At 41.5% G+C, this 19,548-nt stretch overlaps 1 protein-coding gene and 1 long non-coding RNA gene across 2 annotated transcripts; one reads left to right on the forward strand and one right to left on the reverse strand.

The window, feature by feature from the left end:
* The first annotated feature begins 6,600 nt into the window (after positions 1 to 6,600).
* Positions 6,601 to 8,537, forward strand: LOC103934797 (glutaredoxin-C4). Its single transcript, XM_009344547.3, has 4 exons — positions 6,601 to 6,879; positions 7,539 to 7,612; positions 8,076 to 8,174; positions 8,276 to 8,537. Exons 1-4 carry the CDS (start codon positions 6,707 to 6,709, stop codon positions 8,353 to 8,355), a joined length of 426 nt encoding a protein of 141 aa, XP_009342822.2. The 5' UTR covers positions 6,601 to 6,706; the 3' UTR covers positions 8,356 to 8,537.
* A 9,541-nt stretch (positions 8,538 to 18,078) lies between these two features.
* On the reverse strand, positions 18,079 to 19,125 carry LOC103934796. Its single transcript, XR_665344.3, has 2 exons — positions 18,752 to 19,125; positions 18,079 to 18,365 (listed from the first exon to the last, which is right to left on the reverse strand). It is a non-coding gene; the product is annotated as an uncharacterized LOC103934796 (long non-coding RNA).
* Positions 19,126 to 19,548: the final 423 nt, after the last annotated feature.

Raw genomic sequence — 19,548 nt, forward strand, 5'->3', positions numbered from 1 at the left:
ATGAAATTCAATCCCCGGAGGCGGTCTAGGGCTTGGTGCTTCTCTGCTTCAGCTTGACATCTCTCACGCAACAATTTTTCCCGGAATTTCTCCGCCCTTGATTTCGGGCAGTGCAGCAGCCTCACTTTGCTTAGGCTATCACATAATGCACTCTCTGGGGATCAGTTTCCTCCCAGTTTCGAAAGCTGTCAGGCTTTAGAGACGCTAGACCTGTCGAATAATAAGCTCGAGAATGAAATTCCGGGTGTTTTGTTGGGTAATCTGAAGAAATTGAGACAACTATTTCTTGGTCATAATCATTTTTCTGGTGCAATTCCAGCCGAACTAGGAAAAGCTTGTGGGACCCTTGAGGAACTCGATATCTCTGATAACTTTCTCTCTGGAGAGTTGCCCTCTTCAATTCCCAGCACAAGGACTACAAATCCCTCACCCTCACCAGACTCGCCCGCGACTCGGCCCGAGTGAACTCGCTCCACACTAAGCTCCAGCTGGCCCTCCAAGGGATAAAAAAAAGTGGATCTCGAGCCCATGCACACCGAGATCCAATCCCAGGATTCAGCGTCGGCGCCCAACCGGTCTCAGTCTCGCCGTCGCTCTTCGCTGTGGACAATTCCGGAAACGGAGGGATCATCGTCGACTCGGGGACAGCCATAACTCGGCTGCAGACTCAGGCTTACAACGCGCTCCGCGACGCATTCAAGAGGCTTACTCGGGACCTGCCGACTGCGAGCAGCTTCTCGCTGTTCGACACGTGTTACAACCTGTCGTCGCGGACCAAGGTGCAGGTCCCAACGGTGTCGTTTCAATTTTTCGGCGGGAAGTCGTTGAGCCTTCCCGCGAAGAACTACTTGATTCCAGTGGACTCAGCGGGGACGTTTTGCTTCACTTTGGGCCAGCGCATCTGTAGCTTGAGTACTTGTGGGCGTCGCCATTTGGGGTTAAGGGCGCGTTTGATTGGGTTTATTCGAAATGGGTTTTGTTCCGGGTGGAGTATTTAGCTCCGCCGCTGCAGTTCCTCGCCAGTTCCTGCATTGTTCTTTTCATGATTCAGAGCTTGGATAGGCTAATCCTCTGCCTGGGTTGCTTCTGGATCTGGTTCAAGAAGATCAAACCGATCCCGAAAGAAAGCGGCTCGACCCCTCGGCTCAGCATGGCGTGACTCGGTTCTCCGATATGACCCCCGCCGAGTTCCGGAAAAGTCAACTCGGACTCAGAAGGCTGAAGCTGCCCGAGGACGCCACCAAGGCTCCGATTCTCTCGACGGAGAATCTGCCTGAGGATTTTGATTGGAAAGAGCATGAGCCGTCACCGCCGTTAAAAATCAGGGTTCGTGCGGATCATGCTGGAGTTTCAGTACTACAAGAGCGTTGGAAGGTGCACACTTTCTTGCAACTGGAGAGCTTGTGAGCCTCAGCGAGCAGCAGCTTGTGGATTGGGATCATGAGTGCGATCCAGAGGAGGTAGGTTCATGTGACTCCGGATGTAATGGTGGACTCATGAACAGTGCCTTTGAGTACACACTCAAAGCTGGTGGACTAATGAAGGAAGTGAATTATCCATACACTGGTACTGATGGTGGAGCTCCTTCCTCTGTCTCCTCACGCTGCCAACAAACCTCGAGTTCGTTATTCTGGCCACCATGATCAAAATTAACGAAGAGCTTCATTGACCGCTGTCAAACGACTAGCCGGTCTTCAAACTCGACGCCTTACACTCTGCCTCAAGATCTGGCTGCTTCTGCACCTCCGCCATGGCTGCTGCCTTTGAATGTGATCAACAAAACCAAAGTTTGTCAACTCACACCCAAAGATCTCATCCGTCTTCTTGCCTCTGCTTCTGCACCTCCGCCATGGCTGCTGCCTTTGAATGTGATCAACAAAATCAAAGTTTGTCAACTCACACCCAAAGACCTCCTCCGTCTTCTCTCGGACTCGGCCTGGGTTTTCACCCACGAACTCAGCTTTGCAGATCACCATATAAAAGAAAAAAAAATGATGGAATCTTGGTGGACAGCACCATGCAAAAAAAAAAAATAATAATAAAATAAAATAATGATGGTGGATGGCACCATGTAAAAGAAAAAATAATAAAAAAAAAATCTTTCATGGTGGAGGACATCAAGTAAAATATATATATATATATATATATATATAATTATAAAGGCTTCAGGCGTGAAGGCAAAAGAATAAAAAAAAAAGGTGGCAATGATGATGTTGGGAAACATCTTTCAAAAAGAATAAAATAAAAAAAGAGATAGCAATAATGATGTTGGGAAGCATCTTTCAAAGACAGCACCAGCTGCCAATTGTTTAAATTAGCAAATTGGAAGATGCAAGGCAGTGAGCAAATGCAGTGGCCTATATGCGTGTGTATGTGTACAAGATTGTGGACATATTTGTTATATACAAGTTGTAATTTTGTAGAATTTGAAACTCACACGGTGCCAGGCGCACCGAGAGCAATTATATTAAAAAAAAAAAAAGAAGAAAAAAAAAAACACATCTTGGTGATGTACGTGTTTTCTCTGTATTTAGCACAATACACTAAATAAAACAAAGCATGTTCATTGATTTTCGAGAAATTACAAGTGCGAAAAAAAAAAATGTATCTAACAAAGAAAGAGAAAGATGGAGCCTTCACAAAGGTTGTTTACGTGAAGCCCCACTACGTGGCAACACTCTAGGAGTGGGAGGCATCGGAGCGAGAGGCATAGGAGCGAGAGGCACCGAAGATAGATCATTCGAGGCCCCAATACTTGGTGGAACGCTAGATGACGCAGGAAAAAGGTGCCTCTGGAAGAAAGACGCAAACCTTTGACGGTCACTTTGAATTTGACCTTGAGATTCTAGCATCTCATCAAGCTTCCTCTTCATGCCTGTCGAGTAATTATTGGCAAGCACATGCAAACTTCTATTCTCGTGTTTAAGCTGTTTGATCTCTTGCTTGAGATTCTCCACCTCTGCCATCAATGATTCAACCTGACGGGATCGAGCCAGTAGGCGTTGGCCCATGTTGGACACAGAGCCCGCACACTGAACACTGAGAGCTTGGGATTCTTGAACGGCCAACTCATCGGACCGTCCTGAAAGCAGCTGACTATCTTTAGGAGTGAGGAGGTTCCGAGCTACTATCGTAGCTGTTGTTGCATCCGTCATCACAGAATCTTCACCTGTAAGAGGGCCGTTAGGAGATAAGAAAGACGGGCACCATACATTACCTTGACGCGGTGCGACCGGATCACTGCTAAGACTCAAATCTAAGCAGATGTTAGATGGGTTAGATGCGTTAGCCATTTTTCAAGAAGTTAAAAGAGAAGGGTTGGATGGAGTAAAATCTCAACGGGCCGGAGACGATGTTCACAAATGGGCAATCTTCAAAGTGTGCATGTTAGAGGTGATCGATCACCTCTAGTAAAGGAGAGGCGACACAATCACCAATTCAGAATTGAAGAGACACCATGCTTCAAAGCCGGATTTTCTGGCGTAAAGATCGCCAGCTCTTCAGACGCAATCCCGACTTTTCAGAAAGCGTGTGTAACTTTGTCAAAAGCTCCCGGCTTTTCAGAAGACGCATGGAAGGCGAGAAAGCAGCTGTACACTTTTGCCGACAAACATGGGTGACAAAGCCGAAAGCTCCCGACTTTCCAGAAAGCGAGTGCAACTTTGTCAAAAGCTCCCGGCTTTCCAGAAAGCGCGTGCCACTTTGTCAAAAGCTCCCGGCTTTTCAGAAGACGCGTGGAGGACATTGCCGCATCTGCACTGCCACTTGCCATTACAATTCCTATATACATCAACATTCATGGCAAGGCATACACCCACAAACGCATAATTTTCCTTCTCGGCCGAAAATGTAAGCTGCAACCAACCCTCTCAAACATGCTCAGTTTTCTTCTTCTCTTGAGAACACATTTTCAACCATGGATGTATCCCCCAAAGAAGATACCAGATGCCTGGAGTACAGATGAGGCAGGAGGAAACGGTAGATCGAAGCATGTGCAGGCAAGCACAACAAATATATGTGCTGATTCATTCGCTGCTTATTGAAAAGCAAAAGTATCTCATATCATCAAGGGCGAAAGCAAAAGTATCTCATATCATGCTTTTTCCCTATCTTTTCCTTTGCCCTTGTTCTCACCTGCCAAGACAAGGACAGAGAAAGCAATATGTCGGAACCTCCACTCAAACTTGCGCTGCCACAAAGAAGTGATGGTCCATTCAAATGCAAGGTTTGCATTCCACTCCTGTATCAGAAGACAAATACTACAAGAGAAGATGCCAAACCTGCATAAGGAAATACCACTTCTGCAAAGGGAGCAAGAAAGGCAAGTGAAAATGATACATCGAAGCATGTGGAGACAAGCACAACAAATAAATATGCTGATTCATTCGCTGCTTCTTCAAAAGCAAAGGTATCTCATATCATGCTTCCTCCATGTCCTTTCCTTTGTCCTTGTTCTTACTCGCATGACAAAGTGCAAAGAGCAATCAGCCGGCACTCGAAGTCAGTCTTCCGATCTGGAACCAATTACCTAGAATCTATTCCCTGGTTGCTTACCTAGCGTTGCTCTCGAGTAGTCATCTTCAACGGTTGATACACTTCCAGAGAAGGGACCACATCTGCTCGGAGAAAGACGAGTGACAATGAAAAATCAATCTTTCTATTTCGTACTCTTCAGTACGAATTAGAAAGATTGAACAAAGAAACAGAAAAAAGGAGTAAGCTCAGACCTTCGGGGGAGACCAAAAGAATCCTGCTGCCCAGTTCAAGAGTAGCACAAAGGAAAATCAACGAGTGGAGGAGACCAAAAGAATCCTGCACCCAGTTCAAGAGTAAGCCTGCGGAAAATCAACGATTGGAGGAAACCAGAAAATCTTCCAGTCGAACTCAAGATCAAGCCTCGATGGCCCTTGAAGAAATTTCCAGCCCAATTCAAGATCAAGCCTCGACGGCCCTTGGGTTGACATCTACATTAAGAGACTTCAAAACGCATCTTCTACACGTGACAAGCACATGTCTACGACGCGCCTTGAAGTGGGGGCATTTGTAGACATCAAAATTTCGGTGAAATGAACGTTGACCAATAATTAAAATTTCAACGCTCACGTGTCACATAAATTTTACATGTAGCGTGTGACTCAACGAAAAATCGAAATAAATTGGAAAAGTCATCAAATATGACACGTGTCAATACCTGGCAGAAATGATTTATTTCATCTGATTATTTAAATCCAAAAATCAAGTTTTGGAATTCTATAAATAGGAAGCCAAGGCATTCATTTTGGGGGGGAAGAAAGAAGGAAAAAAAGGGAGAAAGGAAGGGAAATTGATATCACACCAAAACCTTGAAGCTTTGAAACTCTAAAGCTCTCAAGCAAATCCCGAAGGATAAAAAAAAGCTCTCTTCGTTCTTCGTTAAGTCTTCCTTCAAGATCAAGCCCCGACGGCCCTTGAAGAAATCCGCACAACCATTCTTCAAGATCAAGCCCCAACGGCCCTTGAAGAACTTCCACCAACTCAAGATCAAGCCCCGACGGCCCCTTGAAGAAAGTGTTCATCGTTCATCATCTGTTCATCCTAAGATCAAGCCCCAACGGCCCTCTGGATCAACAACCTCAACAAATCCACATATCCAATCGTTCTTCAAGATCAAGCCCAAAAGCCCTTGAAGATCCGCTCATCCACCAACCTTCAAGATCAAGCCCAAAAGCCCTTGAAGATCCGCTCATCCACCAACCTTCAAAATTAAGCCCCAACGCCCCTTGAAGAACTTCCACCAACTCAAGATCAAGCCCCGATGGCCCCTTGAAGAAAGTGTTCATCATTCATCATCCGTTCATCCTAAGATCAAGCCCCAACGGCCCTTTGGATCAACAACCTCAACAAACTCATACACCCATTCTTCAAGATCAAGCCCAACGCCCCTTGAAGATCCATTCATCAACTGTTCATCCTTAGATCAAACCCCGACGGCCCTTTGGATCAACAACTCATCCACAAACCAACATCCTACGAAGATAGAATTAGAGGATCAAATTACAAAGAGATTGTAACCCCAAAATCATTAATACAAAAATATATTTTGTACACGTATTCTTGTTTCTTGTTTCAGGAATTTTTCGGGTTTACAATGTCTTCCGTAGGTGGGGGAGTTTTTGTCTTGGGTAATTGGGATAACGCTAGTGGCCTTAGTGGCGGCATCTGGTGTATCCTCTATCTTTGCTACTGTTTTTGGGTGTGCAGGGCACCCTTCTGTTTGCTTCATGGCCTTATGCCTTGTTGGTTGAAGAATTGCTTCTTGAACCAAAAAAAAAAAAGAAAAACATTCAGGAAGAAAAGAAAAGTAAATTGAAGATAAGGGATTAGAAAAACAAATGTTATCACTTAGTACTATAATTTAAGGCTATTTTTTTTTTATTATTAATTAAGAGGTCTTATGTTCGATTTTAATTAGAATTCATTTCGCCGGCTTACCGCTAAAAGAAATGGTGGAATTGAATCCTTCAACTTCTGCGTTTGAGTCAATAGCACTCTATTTTGTTGTGAGGGCATTTAGGTCCATTGGCAATAAATTTGGTTAGAATTATAAGGTTAGCATTCTACATTTCCCGACGCCTACACCAAAGCGCAGTAGAAACCCGAGATCCCCGCCCGGAACGTAGACTTCCAAATAGTTCAGAAACAGCAGCGCGTGTGATCCCAACCATCAATGGCGTCGTGCAAGACTCTGCTATCAGCAACAGCAGCTCTAGTATTAGCGACGTCCCTCTTCTGGACATTGGCATCGTCATCGGCGTCGCCTAATTCGGCCGACTCCCTCGCCTTCATCAAGAAGACCATCTCTTCCAACAAGATCGCCATCTTCTCCAAGTCCTACTGCCCGTACGTCGTGCCACTCTCTTCCGTTCTTTTTTCACTAATTTCTTGTAACTTTGATTCAACGTTTCATCTGTTTGATTTGAATTCAGCCCATTTACTATTTTGTTTAATTTTTCAGTTTTTATGTTTTGGAATTTGGGGTTGGGTTGAAATTTCGATTGATCCGAGTAGGATGAGGAGTTTTCGGTTTTGTTACCATTGATGAGTTTCTGGGTTTTGAAGAAATCGCCAATTGCAGAACTCCCAAGTTCGAATTGACGAATTCCCCTTCTCGTAGTTTATATTAGATTAGAATATCACCCAGGTCGAAGAGAAAGAAAAATGAACAATTAGAAGTTAATTTTGGTTTTTAGAGGTACATTTTATCGAAACACGCTTACGGCAGTTTAGATTAGATTAGAATATCGCTTGAATTGACGAGAAAAAAAAATTGAAATAACCAATTAGAAGTAATTTTGGATTTACACTTTGTTTTTTATTTAATTTTTCATCAGAAGCACAAGGACATACGGCAAATTTGGGTTTTTAGAGGGCAATTTCATCAGAAGCACAAGGACATACTGCAAATTTTACTTTTTGTTGTCTTTTTTTGTGTAACGTATATATTGAATTCCTCCTCTTATTTTATTTTCTGATTTGCAATTTATTTGGATTGTTTGCAGGTATTGCAGAAGGGCGAAAGCAGTTTTCAAAGAGTTGAACCAAGTACCGTATGTGGTTGAGCTTGACGAGAGAAGTATGTTTCATTTAGGCCTTACGGATTTTTTCACACAATGTGCATGAAAACATAGAAAGTAAGGAGCTTGTTGCTGAAATATGAGATTGGTGCAAATTAACTTGTGGGTTGAAATCAATCTCAAGAAATGGCTAAATGTGTTTCCGAGTTCTAGGAATGTGCATTAATTATTCAATCTTCTAAGTGCCCTATTAGCTTGCAACAAGTTCCAAATTTTGTTGTTAGGATTAGCTTTTCTGGATTGCTGAGTCGCAAATGTGATAGGGTTGCTTGAATTTGCATTCAGGACAATAGTGTGCCTGTTAGACAATGCTTCTTGTAGAAGCACTTTGTTCAGCAGCTTTGTGCTGTTTCGTTTGAAATTTGAAAGTGCATATTAGCATATGTATGCCTGTACTATACTCAAGTGCAAGTTCCATTCCATTATAAGTTGTTGATTGAAGATGGCAATGTGTCTTTTCAGTTGATGGTCGGGACATACAAGATGCTTTAAGTGAGCTTGTTGGGAGGCGTACTGTACCGCAGGTGTTCGTGAAGGGGACGTACATTGGGGGCTCAGATGGTAACTGTTTTTCCTTTCAAAATCTTTTGTTCTCTTTATTTCTGGGAAACGTGATTACGCCAAGAAAATTGCTAGTAGCTGATGAATGCTCTGTTTTCTAGATACGGTTGAAGCATACGAAAGTGGAGAACTGGCTAAGCTTCTCGGCATTGAGGTCAAGAAGAGTAGGGATGATCTTTAAATTGAATCGTCAATGATTAAAAACTGGTAGCCAATTTCCGAGAAAAATTGAATGTAATGCTTTATAAGTAACTCCTTCCTTCAAATGTGCGCGCGCGCACATAGCATTCACTTTTGCATAATCTTGTACTTTATTTGGATGATTGTATTTTAGTAATTTAAAGGAGATTGCTTTATTTTTCATTTGTCGCTTGGATCTTAAGGTACTGATGAGGTTTGCAGAGACATGAAATACTAACAGAAGATGGTGGAATACAGCCAGTGAAAAACAAAAACTAGTTGTCCCTTTGTTGTATCCTCTGATCCGATGGAGAAGCAGAACGATCGGTTATATGAAGCACCATGAACTTCGGTCGCCTTCTCTGTAGTCTGAATTCCGCAGTATTGCTGTCGTTGATGGCACTTGCAGTTTCTATGTGCAGAACTTGATGGCTACGCAACTAAAACAAAATTAATAACGGAATAAAGGTTTGGCAAAACGAACGCAAATCAATCAGAATCCAGGAAAGCGTCACCAAACAGCGTGATACTTTATACTCTCCTACGCTCAGTCTAAATCAAGAAGAAATCTAAAAAGGAATATATTATTTAATTTGAACAATTTAGTTCAAATTAACTAGTTGGGTAACTGCAGAATGCTCAATGAATGAGCTAGTTGTTGGTCTATAAAATCATGGAGTTCACAACACTAGGGTAAGTGCAACACAAAATTAACTAGTTGAATTGTCAAGAAATCAACCACTTTCTGGATCTGTTGAAGTTTAATTCTCTCGTGTTAGCATGGTATCAAAGTAGGTTGTTCATGTGTCGTGCCCAACATCACCCAATACGTGTTGTCCATGTGTAGCCTTAAATGACACCACAAGTGAGGGTGTATGTTGAGAGTGTAAATCCCATATCGGGGAATTAATTGAAGGATCTTGAATGTGCTTATAAGAAGTTGGATTACACATAATACTGCCAATTGATCGTGTTTCAAGTTGGTATGATTTGATGTATTGGTGGTATATTCTCAATTTATATGTGATTTTTCTCAGTTAAAATTCTCTCTCTCTCTCTCTCTCTCTCCCTCTTATTTTGTGAATCTTACGCTAAATATTTTCATTTTCTTTTCACTTACATTTTGATATGATTGTCTTCTGCATAGATTGAAAAAAATCTTGTTTGACTGCTTAAAATGATTCTTGTTTGAAATGTCTTGTTCTGGAGGGTGAACAATGCATGTGGGCTGATCCACATTTGTGACCAAATCATATGGTGTCGATTAACAAGAAAGACAGACAAGTTTTTGACCCCAATGTCTATGGAAAGGATGATGCCCGGACATGCCTTACTTAATAATATTGAAGCAGACTCATACAATTATAATGCACACAGACAGACACATACATGTGCGTGCATATTATACTCCATGATTGTTGTTTGCTACCAGGCTGAGATGTGTGCTGGCTTATACTATAAGACAAAGCAAAGCACACAGTTATTGGAAATTATATTAGGTTTTCGAACTTTGAATCTAAATAATTACTATCAGAGTTCATCGCTGTTTCACGTGGAATATGGATTGAAGAAAGTGACGTTGATTATCATTCTGTTTCTAATTTGATGGTATGGGATGTGTGTACAACGTCTGGTCAAGGGTTTAGTTTGAATCCACTTCAATATTCCTAAAGTTTCAAATCTGTTCCTAATATTGTTTGTACCATATTTGATCAATCCTGAAACTACTAAGCACCAGTCAACAGCATATCGTCAAGAATTCACAAGACTTTTCCTCCAACCAGGAGGCCGATCACAACAAGACACATGTCGGTATTAGAGGTCAATCATAGCGCGACACGTGTCGATATCAGAGGCCAATCACAACACGAGACGTGTTAATGTCAAAACAAAGCTAGAAACTCTCTTCTATAAAAGGGGATCATTCTCCCACAGTAATCCCTAATGTCATTTGTACTAAACTATTCACCAGAACTCACTAAAAGAGAGCTTGAACCTATGTATTTGTGTAAATCCTTCACAACTAATGAGAACTCCTCTACTCCGTGGACGTAGCCAATCTGGGTGACCCACGTACATCTTGTGTTATTTGCTTCCCTGTCTCTATTCATTTACATACTTATCCACACTGGTGACCAGAGCAACCTAGCGAAGGTCACAAACTTGACACTTTTTGTTGTACCAAAGTCCTCGCCGATTTTGTGCATCAACATTTGGCGCCGTCTGTGGGAATCACACTTATTCCTACTCTCTCCAGCTTTGTCAAGCTAGTTTCCACCATTCGTACACATTCTTTCGACCAGGGATCCCTCTCCAACATGGGGAGTGAAGGAAGCCACAACACGCAGAACGACACCCCCCTCGCACTTAGTGCGAAGCAACGAAAGAAGTTTGCTCTTCAGGCTAAAGTCGATGAGCTAGAGGCTCAGAACAATAAGATAGCAATAAAGAATGAGATCATCCAGGAGCAGTATGAGAAGCTCTTCAGGATGATCCATGAAGCTAGGCATACTCAAACACACGAACTCATCGTCCCTGAGGAAGTCAACCATCACCTGGGTGTCCCCCAACACGAGGGATCACCTGCCTTCAACATGGATATCCCTAATGGGGAGCAAGTTACTCATCAAGGTGTTGATCAACATGAGACCTCTCTCGACCTAGCTGCTTCGACCCGAAGCAGGAGAAGTGGAGGAAGGCACCTTCTTGCAGAAAGAGTAGAAGGATCAAAAGCCGTTTATTGCAACTGTCAGGACTTCCTGAGGCAACGTCGAGAGAACCCCATCCACATAAGCTCGAAGGTCAATAACCCAAGGGTTTCTAAAAGATTCAATCATCTCCCATGCCCCAAGCCAACTACCAATCTAGGGAATGAGCGACATGTCTTAGAGGAATATGAAGGTATAGGGGACTCGGGGGCGTTTCGACAGGCTCACCCTGGAAGTTAGTACGGTGAGTCCAAAGAAAAATCTCATGCCCTTGATCAAGTTTTCCTACTTCCAAGAGGAGATGGACACTTACGGAATAAGGATCTAGCAGTACCTGACTCCACTCAGGACCCCCTTGTCTTATAACTCCTTGAGAAAGTACACAAGTTGAAGGCCGAACGTCAGGCCAAAATACCTGACTGGAACCAACCTAGGCCTGGCCCTCTTACAAGGAGGATCCTCAACACCTCCTCCAAGCAAAGACAAAGCAGAAGCTTGGCTTACAGCTCTACACTGGAAGGAAGGACCCGATTGAACACCTTAACCTCTTTGAGTCCACCATGGCATATCGGATGCACACCGATGAAGAACAATGTCTTCCCTTCCCCTCTACCTTCTTTGGCGGAGCTTTGAATTGGTATTGTCGTCTTCCACCTGAGACAATAGGCTCATTTGAGGAACTAAGGAAACTGTTTATCTCTCAACACATCTTCCAGAAAGATCGCTTGCATTCCGCAGATGACTTGTACACTATTCGCCAGAAGCCGGACGAGCCACTACGAAAGTATGCCAGCCGCTTCAGCCATAAGTATACCGCCTTCAAAGCCTTCACGGTATGCCTACGTGATTGTTTCTTCAAGTACATGATCAATACCAACACTTGGAAGACTTACTCTAGGGTGATGGCACATGCTTACAACCACGTCTCCGCCGAAGCAAGGACATACCAAGGGAACCCCCATATGGTTAACCCTTATCAACAAGTGGGAAGTGGAAGTCAAGTTCTATCAAGTGAGGAGATCTTGGCCATTCAGAAACCCATTGCATCATCTCCTGCCTCATTTAGTTACTTGCTAAGTCACCAAATGTATTTGTCTCTTGGTAAGAGGAAGAATTTTTATTCTCAGCAAGCTTATTACAACAAGAAGGATAAAAGTTCGTATCAAGACAACCAGGGGTGAACGTACCGTTGACTATTATGACTATGGGGCCAAGCCTCATTTTTTCAAAGTGGAGGACTGGGTACTGAAGAAAATGCTATTATAAGAAGGCATACACATTACAAATGTTTTGACTCTCAACCACTTAAGATCTTTTGTCACATAAGCCATTCGACAAATATTTAAAGAAGAGGGAATTCAGACAACTTATTATGAGTCTTTTGCATTCCTAGCACTAGAACACTTGGTCTACGCTGACCTACCCCTATACTCCAACTCAGAGCTTCAACATGCGTACTTTGACACAAAGTATGTGATACTAAGTGTTAGAACCAACATGGTTCACATATCGAAAGCATGGATCCCTTCATGTATAGCAAAACATTCATACGCATCACTTATGTCAATAAACATGAACATCATACATTCCAACACATTCATACATAAACATCATACATTCCAACACATCCATACATAAGCCAACTGTACTTCGAAAGGATTCAACATACTTTGTGTCATTCGACACTTGCTACAATGTGCCTCGACACCTCGCCCTTATTCTCACGAACCAAGTGATGAAATGTGAAGAAAGAATTCATCTTCATGTCACCAACGAGGTGATGAAATGTACAACCTGTACTCTCCTTCGTGCCACCAACCAAGTGATAAAATGTACAACTTGTACTCTAATATCATTTGGAAACTTGCCACTCATGCCACCAACCAGGTGAAGAAGAAACTTATTTTCATGCCACCAAACAGGTGACGAAATGTACAACCCGTACTCTCCTTCATGCCACCAACCAGGTGATGAAATGTACAACCCGTACTCTAATATCATTTGGCAACTTGCCACTCATGCCACCAACCAGGTGATGAAATGTACAACCTGTACTCTAACATCATTTGGCAACTTGCCATTCATGCCACCAACCAAGTGAAGAAAGAACTCATCTTCGTGCCACCAACCAGGTGGTGAAATGTGATGAAAGGTGATAAAGGAACTCACATTTGTACCACTAATCAAGTGATGAAAGCAACTCACCATTCATTCCACCAACCAGAAGACGAGTGGTACAACTTGTACATGTGAACTCCTAACATTCATAAATAATCAAAAACCCTCAAGCTTTACAACTCAACTAGGGGAGCACTTATGCCTAACAAGAGTTATAGTCACCAACAAAGTCTTATTGCAAGCCAACAACGGCTTCAGTGCATGATATACGAAGATCAAGCTCTTCAGCCCCCTTACATCTGCTTCAGACATTTCTCCTCTATAACAATGCAAACACTATAGCTCATAGAAAGCTTCACACACTCTTGATCAAGACTGTTTGAAGCAAATTCAATTTATATGGTTCATCCAAACCTTCGACTACTACAAGGTGTGGCTTGCATCGCAATCTCTTGCTCAACAGTGTGGAAGCAAAATTTGTATATGTTGTCTCTCTTCCACAAAATTTGTATATGTTGTCTCTCCCACATTTTCAAATTTCTAATTTCACCACCCCCCCCCAAAAAAAAAAAAAAAAAGAGGAAATTGGGAAATTCAACAACTTCAACAAATGAAGGGTAACTACAATTCTCAAAAGCTTCATACACTCTTGATCAAGATAGTGTGAAGCAAAATCAATTCATGGTGCCCAACAAAGCTTCAACCTCAAAGCTTCACCTACAAAACTTTAACACAAAAGCTTCACCACAAAAGCTTTAACAAATGGAGAGCAACAACAAATGTCAAAAGCCTCACACACTCTTGATCAAGATAGTGTGAAGCAAAATCAATTCATGGTGCCCAACAAAGCTTCAACCTCAAAGCTTCACTCACAAAGTTTCAACACAAAAGTTTCACCACAAGAGCTTTAACAAATGGAGGGCAACAACAAATGTCAAAAGCCTCACACACTCTTGATCAAGATAGTGTGAAGCAAAATCAATTTATGGTGCCCAACAAAGCTTCAACCTCAAAGCTTCAACCACAAAGTTTCAACACAAGAGCTTCACCTACAAAGCTTCAATACAAAAGTTTCACCACAAGAGCTTCAACATATGGAGGGCAACAACAAATGTCAAAAGCTTCACACACTCTTGATCAAGATAGTATGAAGCAAAATCAATTTATGGTGCCAACAAAAGCTTCAACAAGTGAAGGGCAACAACAATTCTCAAAAGCTTCACACACTCTTGATCAAGATAGTGTGAAGCAAAATCAATTTATGGTGCCCAACAAAGCTTAAACACAAAAGCTTCACCTACAAAGTTTCAACATCAAACAAAGTTTTAACAACAAAGCTTCATCAATGGAGAGCAACTACAATTCTCAAAAGCTTCACACTCTTGATCAAGATAGTGTGAAGCAAAATCAATTTATGGTGCCCAACAAAGCTTCAACACAAAAGCTTCAACTACAAAGTTTCAACACAAGAGCTTCACCTACAAAGCTTCAACACAAGAGCTTCACCTACAAAGCTTCAATACAAAAGCTTCACCTACAAAGCTTCAATACAAAAGCTTCACCTACAAAGCTTCAACACAAAAGCTTCACCTACAAAGCTTCACCTACAAAGCCTCAACACAAAAGTTTCACCTACAAAGCCTCAACACAAAAGCTTCACCTACAAAGCTTCAATACAAAAGCTTCACCTACAAAGCTTCAACACAAAAGCTTCACCTACAAAGCTTCACCTACAAAGCCTCAACACAAAAGTTTCACCTACAAAGCCTCAACACAAAAGCTTCACCTACAAAGCTTCATTAATGGAGAGCAACTACAATTCTCAAAAGCTTCACACACTCTAGATCAAGATAGTGTGAAGCAAAATCAAGTTATGGTGCCCAACAAAGCTTCAATACAAAAGCTTCAACACAAAAGCTTCACCTACAAAGTTTCAACACAAAAGCTTCACCTACAAAGCCTCAACACAAAAGCTTCACCTACAAAGCTTCACCTACAAACTTCAACACCAAAGCTTCAACACCAAAGTTTCAACACAAAAGCTTCAACACCAAAGTTTCAACACAAAAGCTTCAACACCAAAGCTTCACCCACAAAGCTTCAACACAAAAGCTTCACCTACAAAACTTCACCCATTAAAAAATAAAAAAATAAAAAAATAAAAAAATTCAAAATTCAAAAATTCAAAAATTCAAAAATTCAAAATTTCGAAAATTCTATTAAAAAAAAAAGAAAAAAAAAAAGAAGAAAGAAAGAAAGAAAGAAATGAGCCTAGGCCTCCCCTTCTTTGGGCCTAACAACTTTCATACCAAATATATATGAAGGAGGAATTTTAGGCAACCACTTAAAAAGGAAAACGGTGAAGTTTTGTTTGGAAAATTGCCTACTAGCAAGACACCTCTCTTGTTAACTCTCTCGACCGGAGACTTGGGGGACTCCTACCATATACCACTACACCTTGGTACTCAGAAATTTCGCGACTACTCAGTGCCTTGGATTTTTCAAGTCCCTAATTGAGAAGTTTTCCTCACTCAAGAAATTAAGGGAGCACTACTTCAACCTACAGGGTCCACCCACGAAGTTTCAACATGCAAACTTCAACAAAATAAAAAATCCAGGCTCGACATCATTGCTCTAATTGAAGAGATCGAGAAGCCTTAATAGCCATTTGCCAACACCATTGTTGAAGAACAAAGCTTCGCCATACCACATCTACTACTTTGTTAATCAGGAAAAGTATCCCATATCATCAGGATCGAACATACTCCAGATTTGACGGACTTGTTTTGACCCTCAAATTCTGGAGTCGGCTCGCTCTTTTGGAGGAAACCAGAAAACCCTCTAACCCAATTCAAGAATACACCTGTGGAAAGTTAAGTACAACAAAGCACGTGCCGATTCGTCCATCTTCTCCAAAAACAAGAGTACCTCATATCATCTCTTCTCCCTGTTTCTTCTCTTTATCCTTATTGCTGAATGAGAGATAGGGAGAATGAGTACAATCAGCCGGAACCCAAGATCAACCTACCGATCTGAGACTGATTGCTTACCTTGTCTGTCACCTCATTCGGTAGATCTCCTCGCTTAGAGACTTAGGGGACTCCTACTATATGGTCTGTATCGCACTTGACCAAACCTGAAACTACAAGTAAGCTTTAAATGAAAATGATACATTACCTTGTGCATCAATGCCAACCAAAGATACCACTCCTGGATGAAGGAAAAGTACTTCCAAGAGAAGATGCCACATCTACTTACAAGATAGAGAAGGCAAGTGAAGGCGACACCACATTTCGGTACTTGGAAGTTTCGTGATTACTCAATGGCTTGGATCTTGCAAGTCCCCAACCGAGGAGCTTCCCTCACTCGGGAACTTAGGGGAGCACTGTTTGTACCATACTTGACCAATCCTGAAATTACTAAGCACCAGTCAACAACATACCGTCAAGGATCCACAAGACTTTTCCTCCAACCAGGAGGCCAATCACAACACAAGACGTGTCAATGTCAAAACAAAGCTAGAAACTCTCTTCTATAAAAGGGGATCATTCTCCCACAATAATCCCTAATGTCATTTGTACTAAACTATTCACTAGAACTCATTAAAAGAGAGCTTGAACCTATGTATTTGTGAAACCCTTCACAACTAATGAGAACTCCTCTACTCCGTGGACGTAGCCAATTTGGGTGAACCACGTACATCTTGTGTTATTTGCTTCCCTGTCTCTATTCATTTACATACTTATCCACACTGGTGACCAGAGCAACCTAACGAAAGTCACAAACTTGACACTTTCTGTTGTACCGAAGTCTCGCCGATTTTGTGCACCAACAAATATATTGGATCAAAGTGGAATGACATGATGATACAAAAGAAAGTTTTTACTTTTGGATTTCTTGAAAAGTTACGAAGTTTCAAACGACATGATAAAAATTCTGCACTCGTAATGAAAATTGGTATTTAACGCTGCTAGACTTCTGACATACTCTGGTTCTCATTGTGCAATACAGGTGGGAAGGAGTTGTTCGCGTTGCGATCTTAGGTTGGAACCAGAACCAAAGAAAAGCTCATATTTCTTCCGAGTATTCAACTGGAATTGTTCATCATATATCTGTTAACTTGTTGGATGCTGCAATTGGGCTGATCAGTGATTCTGATTCTACCTTGTGGACAGCTTGATTGGTTGCTTCAACTTTTTTTTTTTTTTTTTTTTTTTTTTGCAATCACATATCCATAATTGGCTTGATTTGAACCAAATAATCATTTCCCGTCGGCTGATTGACAAAGTTAATATAGAGTCACAGTTGTTGGTAGGGTTCCGGAGTGTGGAATTAGCAGAAAAACAAAGATCCTTTCCAACGGATTGGATGGCTTGAGTTTCTTAATACGGAGGAGGAAAGCAGTCCGACTCCTGAGCAGATTATGTATTTGATGGGAATGAAAAACTTGTTGAGATTGTGCATTCAACATACAGACAAGGTGGAAGCTGCAATTCAGCAGCTAAGGTCTAGGTTAGTGAGGTGATATTTGAGGATGCAATAGTGAGGTATAAGGTACTGCTACAAAAATATAGAAAGGGCAGAAAGCAATATATGAATGGAGTGGATTCACTGCATTGCGAATTTGAGTTATCTCACGTGTTCGCTTCTCCCTATCTGTTCTTAAATTAAAGCTAGTTCCGACAGGGTGAACCCTTGATGGACAGGAATGAACCATTTGGCTCTTTCAAAGTGGAGTCTGATTTCATCTGTTAATGATCCAGATTTATAGGTAATGTAGCCAGTTTACGGTTAAAGTGTCATGCTCTTCCATAACCTATGGCTCAAGGTACATCATAATTCACTTGTTGGCCTGGGTTTTATTCGTGTGAACAAACAGCTATGTAGGTAAAGAGAAATGATGAAAAGAAACATGAATTCCGCAACAATAGTAACGACAACTTTAATCAGGAGTTCCTTCATGACACATATAAGTACATCATATCTGCATAACTCTCAATCAAGAAGGTTCAGTAATGATCTATGGTGTGGGATGTCTAGGTGTTGGATTTGGATGAGTGGTCACTCCATGGTAATCGATGTGATAAACAAGTTCGTCTAAATCACTCTTGCTGTTTGAAAAGTTGATTACAACTGGAATTTCTTGGAACTTCGATGTTTCTGACTCTCCGTCTCCATCAACGACCTACATGTAACACAACCCCAGTGATGATTTTGGATAAAAGTAGAAGACAAACACAATCATCTACTAAAAAAGAACTTAAAAAGGTTATCGTAATAGAATCAGATAGTTTCAGCATACAAATTTGAAAATAAAAATACTTTGTTTTCTGTCACTGAGCGGACTGTTCGGGGACTGAACACTATGATTATCAACTCATGCATTGTGTTCAAAGAAATTAAGCTTGAGCAGGATTCATTTTTCAAGTGGAATTTGGTATGTGTGAGAACTGGGAACAGATCTATTTTGGACCCTATATGAAAATAGTTGAAGTCCCATCACGAAAAACTTCATGAATTGCACGAAAACTCGGAATAAAAACATTATGCATCATATAAAAAAAACCCTACCTTGAACTTTTGATACTTAACCTTGTTGTTGGTCAATGACATGCTTAATTTTCTCATGGGTCGTCTTCCTGGGAGAGAAGTCCGTGAAGCGGTACTGATCTTGTGGGAAGAAAGACAGAGAACTGTTATAAGGAAGCATAAGAAAATGATGTACACGGATTTCATCGTTTATGCAGCTGAATGAAAAGCTTCATATACTTGCGGAGCGAAAAGTTGGAGAACGAATATAGATATATATTGTGTGAGAGAATGTGTGTGTGTGTGGGTGTGTGAGATATAGAGGGAGAGAGAATTATTGATTAAGGGACTGAGAAACATGTCTGAGCCCATGCCTGTGATTCTGTTGTTTATGAAATGGCGTAGACAGGTGTGTCCCATGCTGTTTCCTAATATACACTCTTTGAAGACTCGTGGCCTAAGAGCAATTCCAGTGGAGAGAAAAAAGGCAAAGGTAAGGGCTGCCAAATTGCCCAAAACTCCAGCCACTTAGTACTACAGTTTAGCGGTATTTCTCTTCACTTGTAAGTGAAATATCTTAAGTTCGATTCTCGCCAAAAGTGAATTTGAACCACATTATTGCTAGCTTGTTAAGAAGCTTAGTCCACCCCCTTACCCCTTAATGTGGATAATATCGTTTGTTCAAAAAGAAAGAAAAAACCACTTAGTACTACGGTCAAGTTATGTTCCTCTCCACTTGTAAATGAGAGTTTTTAGGTTCGATTTTCGCCAAAAGCAAATTTGAATCATATTATTGCTAGCCTATTGTGATGTGAGGCTAAGCTCACCCCCTCTGTAGA

This window comes from the organism of the source record quoted next, unplaced genomic scaffold (genome assembly GCF_019419815.1).
Source record: "Pyrus x bretschneideri cultivar Hongxiangsu unplaced genomic scaffold, Pyrus_bretschneideri_v1 Contig36, whole genome shotgun sequence".
In the NCBI taxonomy this organism is placed as follows: Eukaryota; Viridiplantae; Streptophyta; class Magnoliopsida; order Rosales; family Rosaceae; genus Pyrus; species Pyrus x bretschneideri.

What these genes read in the sequence shown, in the direction of transcription:
- LOC103934797 (XM_009344547.3), top strand. Translation starts at nt 6,707, where the DNA reads ATGGCGTCGTGCAAGACTCTGCTATCAGCAACAGCAGCTCTAGTATTA. An exon ending in GGTTGAGCTTGACGAGAGAA is followed by an intron (nt 7,613 to 8,075) that starts GTATGTTTCATT and finishes GTGTCTTTTCAG; the next exon opens with TTGATGGTCGGGACATACAA. An exon ending in GTACATTGGGGGCTCAGATG is followed by an intron (nt 8,175 to 8,275) that starts GTAACTGTTTTT and finishes TCTGTTTTCTAG; the next exon opens with ATACGGTTGAAGCATACGAA.